The 15,507-nt window shown below is 48.6% G+C and overlaps 1 protein-coding gene across 4 annotated transcripts in view; it reads right to left on the bottom strand.

The window, feature by feature from the left end:
* YAP1 (Yes1 associated transcriptional regulator) overlaps nt 1-15,507 on the bottom strand; it is a gene marked incomplete at its 5' end in the record, with an annotated part of 110,641 nt that overhangs the window by 9,333 nt on the left and 85,801 nt on the right. For 2 of the 4 annotated variants that reach the window (XM_080814940.1, XM_080814939.1), the window contains 2 exons: nt 9,375-9,422; nt 11,281-11,462. In XM_080814940.1, the coding sequence (XP_080671066.1) occupies nt 9,375-9,422; nt 11,281-11,462 (230 nt within the window). The remainder of the gene's footprint in view (nt 1-9,374; nt 9,423-11,280; nt 11,463-15,507) is intronic. The other 2 variants (XM_080814942.1, XM_080814941.1) reach the window with 1 other exon arrangement.

The following is a 15,507-nucleotide window of genomic DNA, read 5'->3' on the forward strand; positions in this document are numbered from 1 at the left end:
CTGGCTTTTTTTTTCCATTAAAGAAACATTGAGGGGACACCTGGACAGCTCAGTCGGTGAAGCGTCTGCCTTCGGCTCAGGTCAGGAACCTAGGGTTCTGGGATGAGTCCCGCATCGGGCTCCCTGCTCAGCGAGGAGCCTGCTTCTCCCTCTCTCTGTGCCCCTCCCCCTGCTTGTTCTCTCTCTCAAATAAATAAAATCTTTTTTCAAAAATTAAACAAAATACGTTGAGGCATGAGCAACACACACGACTGCGTTAGTTCCCCACAGGACAACACAAGGACTTGTGTTTGTGAATGCCGGGCAGTGACCACCACAACCATCCGTTCATCACCACAGTTAAACAACATTGTCTTTCTTAGAATGAGGACTTAGAAGATTTATTCTCTCAGCAACTTTTAAATTCGCATTTATTATGCATTATTAACTACAGCTAATAATTACAGTTCATTATTAATTACAGTCACCATGCTGTGTGTTACATCACCAGGACTTACTTATTTTGTAATTTGGTCGTCTGAACCTTTTGATCCCGCTCCCGCACGCCCCTAGCCACCACTCATCTGTCCTCTTTGTTGATGGGCTTGGTTTTTTGTTTTTTAGGTTCCACTTCTAAGTGATGTAACATGGTACTTGTCTTTCTGTGACTTCTCTGCCTTAGCATAAGGCCCTGACGGTTCACCCACGTTGTCACAAACGGAAAGACACACACGGCCAGGCACAGCTTCATCCGTTCACACACCGATGGACACAGGCTGGTAAGTGACAGACAGCTAAGTGGGCACTGAGGTCGCGGCCACATCTCAGTCACTGTAAATAATGCTGCAGCCAACAGAGGGGGTGTGTGTATCTTTCTGAATTAGTGGTTTTTGTTTTCTTCAAGTAACGACCCAGAGGCGGGACTGCAGGGTCATGAGGTAGCTCTGTAGTTGACGCGGAGGACCCCCCCCACTGTTCTCTGGACGGGGCTGCACCTCTGCACTCCCACCGACAGCGCACGAGGGCTCCCCTCCCTCCACATCCTCGCCGACACCTGTTTCCCGTGTCACGTTGTTAGCCATTCTGACAGGTGTGAGGGAGTATCTCGTGGGTTTTTTTCCCTTAAGATTTTATTTACAGGGGTGCCTGGGTGGCTCAGTGGGTTAAGCCTCTGCCTTCAGCTCAGGTCATGATCCCAGGGTCTTGGGATCGAGCCCCGCATCGGGCTCTCTGCTCAGCAGGGAGTCTGCTTCTCCCCACCCCCCCGACTGCCTCTCTGCCTACTTGTGATCTCTGTCTGTCAAATAAATAAATAAAATCTTTAATTAAACAAAAACCTTTAAAAAAAAAAGATTTTATTTACATATTTGAGAGAGCGAGCGAGCACAAGCAGGGGGAGCAACAGTGGCAGAAGGAGAAGCAGGCTCCCCGCTGAGCTGGGAGCCCAACGCAGGACTCGATCCCAGGACCCCGAGATCACAACCTGAGCCGCCTCATCCCGGCTCTGATTATTATTTCCCTGATGATGAGGAATGCTGAGCATCTCTGAATGGGCCAGTTCCTGGTCTCTTTCTCTGTCCCTAGGAGCCTGACCTCTGAGCGGAACATGTGAAATACACACAAGCACCTTTCACGTCCTGAAATACGCACATAACTTTATCTCAACGGAGCAAACTGCCACCTTGAACCAATGTTAGGAAAGTGCTCCCTTCATTTCTATACCGAGACTGCTAAGAAATGCTAGAGAAAAATCGAACAGCTACCCACACGGTTATTACAAATCAATGGTCTTTGGCCTCGAATGGGTGCTCAGTACCACTCCGGGTTTTGTTCTTTCTGTCCTCTGGGCAGTGCTTCCTCTCATCTCCAGGGCGACCGCCCCTCATCTGGCACATGCTCTTAAGCCTGTTCTCACCTCGCTCCCATTTAAGTGAGAACACGGAGGCGAGCGAGGAATCTGGTTTTCTGGCTCCTGCCATCCCCTCTTTCTCCCCGCAAAGCTACCCTCAGTCATACCCGTCTCTGTAACTTCTCAGAAAACAGGGGTTTCTCCCCTCTCCCTGCTAAAGCCAACCGGCTGCGCAGCGGCTTCTGGGGACTCCTGTCACGCGTCTTCTCTCCATCCGCTCCTGGACCAACCCCACCTCTGCGTTCTCCAGCCCGGGGCGCGTGCCCTCCCCATGGGCCTGCGGGAGGACCTTCCACACGCACTTTCTGACGAGACCACGTCCACGTCTTTCTTCCTTCCTATTTCAGACTCAGTTCCCTTCCACGAAGTAACTCTCCATGAGGATTTTACCAGGCTTGGGCATGTATGGAACACATGCTTAGCACTGATCACGCGATACTGTAATCATTTCTTCCTTCTCTGTGCCTGAAGGGCACACCAAATGAACGACTGGACGGTTTGGGAGCAAAGAAGAGCGATGCTTGAAGAATTTACGTTGCTATTAGAACATGAGGGCGTAAAGAGGAACAGACGTGACAAGGTCGAAGCCCGGGCTCTGATGAACCAGAGGCTGCAGGTCTCCCGAACTCTGGGAGCGTCTGCAGGCACCGTCCAAGAGCCCCGTCCGTGCCCCACTCCCATCAAAGGCACCCACCCATTTCTACAGAGCGAGCACAGGACAGGACACTGGCTAGTAAGTCGTTACTAAAATAACCGATAAGCTGGTTATTATTTTTACAATGTTTTTTATGAATTTTTATTTTTCTCTTGTTGACAAAGTTCCCACTTTTTTGAGATTATCTTTTAAAGTTAAAGCTGTCAGGTGCTACTTTGGATTCTGACACTTTGCTTGTTCAAAGCTGCCCAATTTTTACCCGTTGCTATCTTTGACAAATGAATTTCTGCCTGCACACAGTGCAGAACCCACTATCCAGACTCACAAAGGACAGTAATTTGGAGATGCCCGAGGACCACAAAGGCCTAGAGACAAACTTCCTATCAAACCTGTGTCTGAGCCATGACTAAGAGTCATCTAGGGACTCATCTAACGTGAGCCTGAAAGGGTCAAGGAAAATGTCATTTTACTCCACTGGTGCTAGTGGGAGGCCGTCAGGGTGATCAACCAAACAGGGACCAACCTGGCATGCAAACAAATATGACGTGAGAAGGCCAATGACACTTCTACACAGGCTGTAGAAACCGTATCAAGGTATGAATACTCAGCTCGGTTTTGGAAACTTCTAGTTACACCAAAAAGAACACGACTGATACAAGCCCCTAAGTAATTTCTGAACAGCTAGGTATAATATCTCACCCACATATTAACCCCAAACGGATACTTTCTTAACACGGCTCAGTATTTGAAGACAAAATTGCTGTAATTAAAGTTGACTTGTGGCCCCTCCTCAAGTCATTAATCCTTAATGTTAATATTTTCATCTGTTGTTAATTTATTTCACTGGGTTCAACACGGAAGATGGAAAAATTCTGTCGATATTTGGAACCAACCGTCGAAAACAGGGGAAGGAAACTGTATGCACTGATGCCTTACTCTCCCCTTCTGACTCAGTACTGGGCTTCAACTGAACAGGAAAACAAACCCCTGCACTTCCCGCACAAACACACATGCGCGTGCACCACACAGCGCGGAGACAGAGCTCGAGGCAGGCAGGTGTCAGAGGTGGGGACGGGAGCAGTGTCTTCCTCCACGCTCCACCTCATCAGGTCCCACAGGAAAACGAGCACGGAGTCAGAGGGAGCCCCTCCAGACACGGTCCAGCTCCCGGGGAGGAGCCGTGCGATGACATTTCACTGTCAGGAGTCATCAGAACTCCTTGCATCCTTTGCCGAGAACTGAAATGTGAGGGTGGACAGGATTACATAAAATTAAGAATTTTAGAAGAATACTCAAGATTTGCTTCAGAGCTGCATAGACCTTTTACTGGTGACGTTAGAGAGAAATAATTATAATATGCATAAGTATAAAACGAAGCTACATAATCTGAATTTTTTAACCTAAAAATACATTCCATAGAAATGTTTTCTCTTTTATGCTGCACTTAAAAATAAAGCCTGTAAATATGTATATAAAACTATACAGAGTAAGTCTGCTCTAGGGCGCTACAGTAGTTTTAGCAGAACACACTTTGGATGAATATGGACATGACGCTGTAACCGGGTAAATCTGGCACAGCTGCTTCAGAAACAAGCTTGGGGACCTAACCGGATCGTCTCTAAAAACGGATTTCAGTGGAAACAGCTCATGTTGAAAGTTATGTCTATCTCTAAGGAGTTTTTTTACTCTGAACAAATGCCTAAAATTAGAATACTAAGCTAAAAATACAAGTTTGTTAAGCTTCTCTTTTTCCCAAAGGTAGTTAGAATAAATAGTTTGACAGACTTTCAAAAACGGAGAGGCAAGTTATAGGAAATTTGGCCAAAATTTAATAATGCTTCTGTATTTCAAAGGTCAAAAAGTTCTTTTGGAGTATTTGACTTTTTCTAAATGAAGCAAGTATTTTTAGCTCATATTCTTCCGTAATAACACAAAAATGTGGCAGCTTTTCCCACTGAGCTTGTAAATCTTAGCTAATCTGGGACACATTTGGAGTCACAGCTCTCTGCACCGTAAGTAAAACGGATGGTCCCAGCTTGGTCTGAAGGGAACTCTCCAGGATGGTTTATGAGGGAAAACACAAGTCTGCCTGCTTCATACAGTGGACTTGTACGCACTCGGGATCCAGCCGTGAGCCACTGTTCCTTTCCGCACTTCCCTCCTCTCACTTAAAGAGCAGTACCATTTCCCACAGGGTAAAAAGATACCTGAATACGTATCTGATAGTTCAAGTATTTTGGACCCGTATGAAATCAGTACTTTGATTCACATCATTTAGAAAAATAAGGAGAAAGGCAGAAGTAGTCCACAGTCTGGCAACATTTAGAATATTCCTGGGTTGGGGCGCCTGGGTGGCTCAGTGGGTTAAGCCTCTGCCTTCGGCTCGGGTCATGATCCCAGGGTCCTGGGATCGAGTCCCGTGTTGGGCTCTCTGCTTGGCGGGGAGCCTGCTTCCTCCTCCTCTCTCTCTCTGCCTGCCTCTCTGCCTGCTTGGTCTCTCTCTGTCAAATAAATAAATAAAATCTTTAAAAAAAAAAAAAAGAATATTCCTGGGTTACTGAATTCTTAGAGTATCCAAGGGAAATCAAAGCATGTACCCCCCAAAGTCAAAACTTGGAACAAGCCCAAAGTCTATTAATGAGTGAAAAGATAAGTACCGCAAGCTAGCCCCACCACAGAACACCAGTTAACAATAAAGAGAATGAACGCACATGAATGAATCCCAAAGTAATTGTGGTAGGTGAACAATTATGACTCCACTTATAGAAGGTTCTATGAACACACGATGTCAACCTTAATCCCTTTTTTGAGGCAACTCTGTCTTTAGCGCACGGGAAGCTATGGAATGGGGTGTCCATTTTAGGGAACATGCGACACACGACTGAAGGTTCATTTGTTTTCCTCTGGGTCATCGATTTGCTTAAGGAAGGTTAGTTCAGTGAACTACAAATCCAAATTTAGAAATGGAGATTAACTAAAAATACACATTATAACAGTTTGTCTTAGTGACAGCAGTGTATGTCCACAATTTTAAAAACAGAGGAGAAAGAAACACATTTCTTCTAGCGGTTCCAGACAGGCCTTGCCGTGCCCTACTTCCCAGCACAGAACATTTCATTAGAGCAGCAGGGATTTTAAAACATTTGGCCAGTGTTTAGAATGCTTCTTTTTTTTTTAATGTGTGTGCCATTTTACCAAATTATCTTCAACTTCAGAACATTTTTTACTTAAAAAATGTGTACACATGGATCTAGGGACTGTTCTGACACTGAACTATGAAAGGTGATCTCCGAAAGCAGACTTTAAGTTTCGTGTTTCCAGCACTATCCTGGGATTCAACACTCTTTCTGAAAGATCTCTAGAATTAGGTCTTCTATAATTTTTGTTAATTATAATGTCAAAGGAATACATTTTTTTTTAACATTCTTCAAATTATAGACATCTCGATGAATAAAACAAATGAGATAACCTATGCGGGTATGAGGCTTAGAGAGTTTCCAACTTTCCTATTAAAAAGAAAACATGAAATTCTTTATTCATGAGAAAACACCTCAATGAATTTGCAGTTTATTTAGTATTAGGACTTCAAAAAGAGGAGAGAGAATCTTGGGAAAAGTTAACTGGACTCTGAAATAGCTTTTCTAGTGTCTGCTAACAGGAAAGACAATTTGGACCAACAAAAAGCCAAATTCTTTACTGCTATTAAACGCAGGGAAAACAAGACTGACGGCCACTGCTCTCACACTGCCCTGAACAGTGCTATTGTGTTGCTCCATTTGGCCGAAACTGCGGACATCCAACCATCCTCACCTCCGCAGGCTAGCGGTGTGATACAGTCCCTGCACGTTCACACGACGGGCTGTACCCCTCACTGAACCAGAGGCTGATCACAATGTGTACGACGTTGGGAATGGCAACTAATACTCATTCCAGCTAGACACAGCAGTCTTGTTTCTACGCTCTGAGTCGTTTCAAGAATCCTAAGAAGGCCAATGAGGACAGGTTTTGACCTAGGCCTTATAAAGGAACTGGAGAACCCTGGTGAGCAAGAGGGAGGGGACGTGCTCGTGACCAGAATCAGGGCAAGAGGACAGAAGAATGCTCGTAGCCAGAGGAAGACGGAGAGGGAGAGGAGGCAACTAAAGACACCCGGGGCGGGGGAGGGGGGGGGCGCGGGGGCTCTAGAATCCCACTTCATCATCTCACCCGTACTGGGGAACCAGATTCTCAGGCACAAGAGAAGGTAAAAACATTCACACTTGGGGGGTGCCATCTTTCTCAAAGTGTTTCGTTTCACAAGACTTTGAAACAGAAACTGTGACGTGTTCCTAACCAACTCTCTCTAAAGGTCTCCTAATTTACAAAGGAGTAATTGATGTACTAGAAAAGAGATACAGCTAGAAAATTGAACAGTAAAGACTTGACCTATGGGAGTGAAGATGACATTTATAGTTCCAAAAAGTTTCTTCTGAAAACAAAAATAGCTTTTGAAGCATGAAAGTCATGAATAATCACAATGCAATTTAAAATTTTAAGTTCTCTGAAGACAAGTTATTCCAACATTCTGCAAACAAACCCTAACAAAGTAAGCTGTTAATGTCCACCTTTAACTAAGATATACAAAATGCCTTTAAAGTGGTCTTAATTTTTCAGAATTCCACATCAACCTCTCCCATACTGACATCAGTCTATGTGACCAGAACACAGATCCGTGTAGTTAATCCTATTTGGTAAAAATTAAAAGATAGCTTTTGAGATGACTACCTTTGTAAACATTCTGAAGTATGGCACCTTCCCACATACCACAGCATCTGAAGTGTACGATCGCGATCTAATTACAGAGCGATGACACGGATTTCGTGTTGCTTAGCTCATGTGCACTAATTCCTATCAAAAAAGTAAAATGGCACTTTGAACAGCATTTAGGACTCAAATATTGGATCTGTCCCCCTTTCTCCATTATTCCTTCATACATTCTGTTCCTTGAGACAGGAAAGCGCTTCCCAGCTTTCCCGGCAACCTTCCACAAAGCCACATCTTCCCTTCAGAGAAGACCCCTCTTTGTGAAATTGCTTCCTGGCATCTACCTGAAGGTCACCCAGAAAACACGGCGGCACACACAGGCTTGATTGACACAAACCCCATCACATTCTCTGCTTCACAGCCACTCCAAATGCAACCCCGTGCCAAACCTCGTAACGTTCACTGACACTCCCACACCTGCCAGGTGAACACACTGGCAAACAAAAACTTATATAACAAACCAGTATTTCATTCTCCAACACATCCAAAGTTGACTTTTAAAAAACCTCTTTCAGGCTTCTTGTTCTGGCTTAAATAAATCTAAGGAATCAACTCCGCAATTTTAACACCATATAAACTTCACGGACTTTCTGTAAGTCTCACCTTTTCTGAAACTATTAAAAAGAAAATCTAAGAATGCCTGATCATTTTAATAAGGGCTACTATTTACATTTGCACTCAAGTGTGAAAGAAAGACCTTAAGCTACTCATTTATCAGATTTATGGTTTAAGATCTCAGTAGGAAAACAAAGAAACGACCCAAAACACTTTTGGCAGGGAAGACTTTTTGCTTAAACCCAAGTCTCATTCAATTTCTGCTCCTACCTTAGTTCCCACCTCACTTATCACAAAGAGAAGCCTTCTTTCAGAAACACTTCAGGGCTAAAGCACGGGACGTATCCTCACTCTTAAAGACCTGCGCTCCGGGCTCTGGCCGGGCCTCCGTGGCGACGGCAGCCCTCACCGAGGACGCGCTCTCCCCACCGGAGACAACTTCCGGGAGTCAGCCCCTCACCTGACGTCTTGCTTCAGGAAGGCGTTTATGGGCTAAGGAAGCGAGTTTTCCCTCCCCAAGTTAACAGTCTCTACGGGGACTAACTCTGACGTGATCAGCATGGACTCTGACGGCACAATGACAGCGTCCAAAACGAGCAGAGCTCTGCCGACTCCTGCTTCTACAGCTCATTCAGACGCACGCCCTTCAGCCCCGCAGCGCACGAGGGGCACGTGGTAGCATCTGCCCACCCACGAAAAGTGCGGTGACCCCCCAGGTCTTCAGTCCTTTACATCCTGCGAACCCTGAGCACAGAGAGTCTGTTTGTTTTCAAGACTGAGAGTCTTCCCTTCAATCACGGAAGTGCCCGAGTTAGGACAAATGGCTACAAACTCTCCATCTACATAAGATTCCTTTTCAACCAGTGCTCTCTGGGGTTCATCAGGGAGACAAGCTGATAAAGTCAACAAAGAAACCCCAAATGCGACCCAAGCAGGCCCTTCCCTCTTCTGATAATTGTGACATTCTTCCTTTGGGATGCCCTGGAAAGAATTTTTTCCCCTAAGACTACTACTAGGACTCTCTTAGGAGGTCTTAACCGCCCAAGTAGCCGCCCAAGGAGATAAGCTGTGCCGGTCTGTCCCTGTCAGGGGTCTGTCCCTGTCAGGTGCGTAGCTCCTATCCATCATTACAAACACTACTGTAAGCTACGTAAATGAAAATCACACACAGCTCAAGGCTGGCAGGATGTACAACGGGGACATAATACACTTCAAATATGGAATAAAACAAGACTTCCGTGATCAAACTGAGTGCTAGATGCTCTCTGGAAGGAGCAGGAGGGAAGCAGGCAGTGTAGACCTTCTGGGAACGGCAATGTTAACTAAGTATTTGGGAAAAGATGGCTTACAGTCACACCCTGGGCTAACGTTCAGTAAGGACAGGACCCTGGAGCACAAGTTTCTTGCTTTCCTAATTTAATATCTTTTTTTTTTTTTTTTTTTTTAACGCTAAAACATCAGATAAGAGCCTACCTGACATTTTGGAGAATTTGCTGTGCTGGGATTGATATTCCGCATTGCCTAAGAGTAAAAAATAAGATGGATAAAAATTACTTTAAGCCACATGGTTTGGCTATGTAGGCTGACTTACAAATTTCATCCAGACATAGCACCACAGAGAGAACTCCCAAGCCAGCCCGAGAAGCAGCAGACCGAGGAAGACAGGAGCCGATGGGGTCACCACGTAACAAACTGAAACCTCAGGGGCACTGAACAGCACGGAGGACAGGACAGCAGGCTTCAGGCGTCAGGACTCAAACAAAACTGGATATTGGTCAGGGAGGTTCTTTGCTTCTGAGTATTAGAAGGAGCAGGAAAAGTGTCATTCAATGCTCAGTGGTAAGAGCAACTTACAAGGGAAGAAATTCACAGGAAGCCAAAGACTTGAGACTTGCTGAATTTATACTGATTGCCAAAAAACAAAACCAAAAAAATCCTGATAAACAGACTATTAGTATGAAATAGAGCAGGCCTGTCACTTGGAAGTGAGAAAGACAACACAGCTGGTGATAAGGAAGAAACAAAGCTGCCTTTAAAGGGAGTTAAGCTGCTTGTCTCGGACCCGTCACCCACAGTAGGAGGGAGGACAAGACTCCAGAAGGAAGAGCTTCACAAACAGCAGCACTGCCCACCCGAACAGAACATTACAAATAACAAAACGAACAAAATCCCAGGCTGATCGATGGCATACACCAAAATGATGAACGGTGACGTTAACAGATCTTCAGTCTTAGTAAGATTTCCTGGTTTTGACAGTCTTCAACTCGTATGTGGAACCGGGACTGGCGTGTGCTCAGGGGCACCGTCGGAAACAGGCCCGGAGGCCACTTTGTTTCCTCTAGCAGCTCCATCGTCATATTCTCGATGGCACCACCTTGCTCTGATGATCGAGTTTTTATTTAAATGAGAAATATCTTTCCTTTACAGACATTTGTTAGCCAGAGGTACAGAACATTGAGTTAATGTGCCTCCTTTCTACACCTTCCTGGCAGATAAAGAAAGCCGTCTGTGACGACCACTCCGTGGCCTCGAACCCTGAACAAGCACTCCCTGGCATCCAGGTCCAGGGCCGGGGCTCGGCGCGCTGGCTTTACACGGACGGACAACGGACAGCACAGACAGCTGAGAGGTGGGTCTGTCTGGGACCTCCAGGGCCGAGTCCCATCCCCAGCGCCCAGTTTCTCCAATCCCACGACAGAGTCCGGGGACGGCACCACGTCTGTGCACGTCCAGTGACCCTCCTGGGACGCAGCCCACATCACTAACGGGCCTGAGCCAAGGTCCTGCCTCCGGGGAACAGAAACATGGAATGTCATGATGTTTTAATTTCTACACTTGGGAGGCTACAATTTAGTGGAAAACAGGAGATACATGTGTTCTGCGTCTGTGGACAGAAACAATGTCGGAGAACAACGAAAGTGAGAAGCTGACCATTCCGGCCACTCCAAGGGGAGGACTCGGGACACAGAGAGGGAGGTTCGGTCTTCACACACCTTCACCTTCTGCCCCTTTCAAAATCGCACTGTTTTCTTGTCAGAACAACTTCTAGGAAAATGACAACATGCACTGCTCCGGTAAGGCTGCATCCCCAGTCCCTGGCCTCAGCCTCCCCTCCGGGAGCCCCCGGCTCTGCCACGGGCCGTCTGCTGTCCTGGAGCGCAACGGCACTTTCCGGGAGCAGAGCCCGGCCCTGTCTGCCCCCTGAGGACCGCTCAGAGCGGGCGCCGGGAAGGCACTACGGGATCTCCTAAGCTTGGGGTCTCTGGGATTCAACAACGCTCGTCTGGGAAGACCTTGTGGACGGGCCCCTCGGGGCCCCCGCCGGGTCCGGAACAGCGCTCCCCGAGGAGCGGAGGCGGCCTCTCCCCCGGGGCCTCACCTGGCGGAGCAGCTCCTGCTGCTTCAGGCGCAGCCGCTCCTTCTCCATCTGCAGCTGCTGCAGCCGCATCTGCTGCGGGCCGGGGGGGCCGCCGCCGCCCAGGACGCCCCCCGGAGGGCTCTGCGGGGCCAGGGGCGGGGGCTGCTTCACCGGGGCGCTCTGGCTGATCCTCTGGTTCATGGCTGCAAGGAAACAAAATATCTGGCCTAAAAAACTGGTAGCCAAGGGAAAGGAGTTTTTCAAAAGCAACTAGGAATAGTCAACACGGCCTTTTCACCTTTTTGGCAGGCACTGGAAATAAGCTGAAAATCCATCCCTAGGACAAGGGTTGTGTTAACTGGTCATTATTGTCGCAGCCCCTGTTGTCCTTAAACAAGACCCAAGACAAGAGCCAGGAGACACGAGGGAGGAGGACACGCAGCGGCTGCAGACGCCGGAGGTTATGAGCCGAGTGTGGAACAGAAGTACGAAAAAGTGACGGACGGCTCAGAACCAACTAACCTCTGTCGGCTCTGCAGTGGGGAAACTGTGACGAGAGGACGGACTTGCAGAGACATTTTGGGTGACTTTCGACATGTGAATGATGTGAACATGTTGTTTATTATAAAATTGTAATATATACAGATTTAATTAAAAATACAGCTCCCAAAGCGAATGACACAAAGCACTATGAGCAGTAAAGCCCACTGTAACGACCCATCCTTGGGACGCCGCTGGCTTGGTTGGGGGAGCGCGCCACTGGAGCCCAGCCCCACATCATGTGGAAAGAGGACCTAAAAATAAAACCTTAAAAAATAAATAAAATGATCAAACATTTTTAAATGACTGAAACATACACAGAACCTCTCCTAAAGCCAGCAGGTGACAGTGATGAATGACAGAGCCCAAGCGCACCTGGACGGTGGGCAGAGGTCTGTGGCACAGGACACTGGCCCCCGGTGGTGGGGACGGGCCCTGTGCTGGGCCCTCCATGACCACGTGACAATCAGGAACCGTGGATTCTCCCACCAGGGAGTTTCTGTCACTGACCCCACCTGGACCAAACCATGGCCCATGGTAGCCTCCCGAGTGGAGAGAGCGTTATTCCAGGAAAACGGAACGAGAACGACAAACCACCTTTCAGACCCATACCAGCTGTTCCAGGTGACATTCTGGGTCCCTGCTTCCACTAGATGTCTAATACGCGCCGACCAAGAAAACCTCAGGCCCTAACACCTTCACAGACGCTGCAAGAACCGCAGCACCGTCCCACAACCCCCCAACACAACCCTGAGCCCAGGACGGGAGGAGAGCAATGACACATCTGTCTGTCCCACCACACTCCCGTGACTTCCTGGGGTCCCTGGGTACAGGCCTGACCCCCCGGTGAGGGTTACTCGTGGACCCCTGGTACAGGCCTGGGACACAGGAGCACAAGGCTCCGCCTCTCCCAGAGCCCTGCCCTCTTTTTTTTTTTTTTTGTAAGATTTTATTTATTTATTTGTCAGAGAGAGAGAGAGAGTGAGTGAGCACTGGCAGACGGAGGCAGAGGGAGGAGCAGGCTCCCTGCTGAGCAAAGAACCCGATGCGGGACTCGATCCCAGGACGCTGGGATCATGACCTGAGCTGAAGGCAGCTGCTTAACCAACTGAGCCACCCAGGCGCCCCAGAGCCCTGCCCTCTTGATATTGCCATGGGCACGGGTCGAGGACCCTAGTTATGTGCATGGTCTTGCGGCCCCGCTCAGTGTCCGGCCGGAAGCTGGAGCTAAAAAACCTGAGCTGAGTTCTCAGTAAAGCAGGAACGGAATGATCTGGGATCTGACAAGTCACAGATACTGCCACCCGCGTCACCAAAGACTGGCCAACTCTGCCGTGACGCCAGTCGCCGGTGAGACAGAAGCAAGGACAGCACCGCGGCCTCCGCTCAGTCCAGCCTCCCAGGCCCCTCGCAGACGCGCCCACGCTGGCTTCCACTCCTGCTCCGCCTTTTCCCTCCAGGCTTCCTGTGTTTCTAACTTCTTGACTTCAAGTTATTTAGTCCAAATCTTTTCTCGAAGCATTGAAAATCAGTCTATTTACTTCGAAGGGACGCTCTTCCTGGGTCCTCCCTTTTGAAAGTGTCATTCCCACCTGTTCTCTCCCAAACACCTGTAGCTTCTGCTCCGGTTTCCGTCTAACTCATGAGCTACTCAGCACACGGTCAAGCTTCCAAGCACGTTTCAAAGCTCCCAAACGACCGCCAGGGACACACGGAGAAGCAGGAAAAACGGACAAACCGCCCCGTGCTTGTGCGCTTTCCGACCAGCAGCGATTCACTCTGCTTCTCCCCGGCCCCCCGTCTCAGGGGCGACGGTCGGGCCGTGCAGCCGCTCCCTCGCGCAGTTTCCACGGGGACCCCTCGCGGTTCTCCCTTGGGCCCCCCAACGTTCTCCGCTGAGCCGAGCGCCCCCCCCCCCACGCGAGGCCGCGCCGTCCCTCGGCCGCGCCCAGCACGGGCTGCGCATCGCCCCACCACGGCCGCAAGCTCCGAGCGGTCCGCGGCCGCGCCCAAGGCAGCGGAGGAACCGCTCTCCAGGTGCCTCGGCCACCGACCCGCCGTCGAGGGTGGCCGGGGTGGGGGGGGCCCCCGAGACGGCTCTCCCCGCCCCGGCAGTCACCGGTGCTGCGGGCGCTGGAAACGCCCAAGCGAAGACGCGCGACCTCCGGGGCCTGCGGGGCGCCCGCGCCGGACTGCTTCACTCCGGGCCCCTTTTCTCACTCACGGACATTCCCTGGGGCCACGCCGAAGCACAATATCCAGGTTTTCTCTCATTTCCTTTAAAAAAAATAGCTAACAAGGGCTGCGCTCCCCCAGCGACCTGTCAGGCGCGCACTGCGGCGGCGGCTCAGCCGCGCCTCCCTGTGTCCTTCGGCCGCCCGGGGCGGAGGCCCGGCGGGGACAGCGGTCAAGTTAGTGGCTGGAACCGGGCGCTCTGGGCAACCCCCCCTCCCGCCCCTCGGCGCGGGCGCTTCACGCACCGTCCCAGGGGCGCGGAAGGGAATCGGGCTTTCCTCGATAATCCTTGCCAAACTTTGGGACTTTTGCCAGCCTGAAAGACGAGAAACGGCTTGTGTGATTTCACTTTGCTATTTTTTTTATCACCAAAGTTTGATCAATTACCCTATTTTAAGGACCGTGTGTTTTTTCAACGTCAATTGTTTCCCTGTCTTTTCCGATGGGGTTATTAGTCTTTCCCTGCGCGCCTACACGGTCTTGACAGGCAGGGGCAGACACGGGGCCGTACACAAGCCACAAATAATTGCCCTGTTTTCCATCTGTTTCTTTAGTTTGCCTCTTCTCCCCCCCCCCCCGTGTTTCTTTCTTAAGCAAATTTATCAATCTTTTTGAAATTTGAGCTATGTTTTCCCCATGCCCAGATGGCAAAGGAATTCATCAACTTTTTGATTCAAAAACTATATGCTTCCTTTTTATATACTTATTTGGCAATTCAATCCAGACCATTTGGAACTGATCCTGGAATGTGGTGTGAATGAATCAAATTTTATGTTTTTGTGCCTATTAGTCCCAACACCATGCATGTGAAGTATACCCTTCCCCCAGAAACATCTTTATCACAGACTAAACGGCTAGATTCTGTGGTCCTGGATTTTCCATTCTGTTCATTAATGCTATACCATGAACCACAGTTTTAATCACAACATTAATGATATGTAGTACCCAAGAAGGCAGACCACGGTTTTTTGAAGCTAACTATTTTACTGGGGTCTAATTTAACGGCACTGTGGTTAAAAGAACAAGTTCTGTGCATCGATTCCTGAAATGTGTGACTCGACACAGGGTCGAATCCTCACTTTGGCACCAGGGCCTGTTTCAGTCCTATCTCCCCTGTTCCTACCACTTGGAGCTCCCGATATCCTCAGGAGCGGAGGTCCCTAAACCTGGCAGGCCCCTGGCCCTGCCTGCCCTTGCTCACCGTATAGTACGTGGATTTTATTTTCTGACCCACAGAGATTTTTTTTTTAAAGTTATGACCCCAGTTATGTCTTTCTGGTTATCTGCTTTTAGTATTTTGTCTGGCAGAGCAGAGAAGGGACATCAAAACAGGATTTGCTGTCCCATATTGTTGGAAAGTCTTATTAGTCTCTTAGAAGGCCCCATGAAAATATGTATGATTGGTCTTTACGAAGAATAAATGGCTTACAATTCCATAATCATGTTTGTAGTTAATTTTGTAGGGAAATGCAT

This window comes from Martes martes (assembly GCF_963455335.1).
Source record: "Martes martes genome assembly, chromosome: 10".
NCBI lineage: Eukaryota > Metazoa > Chordata > Mammalia > Carnivora > Mustelidae > Martes > Martes martes.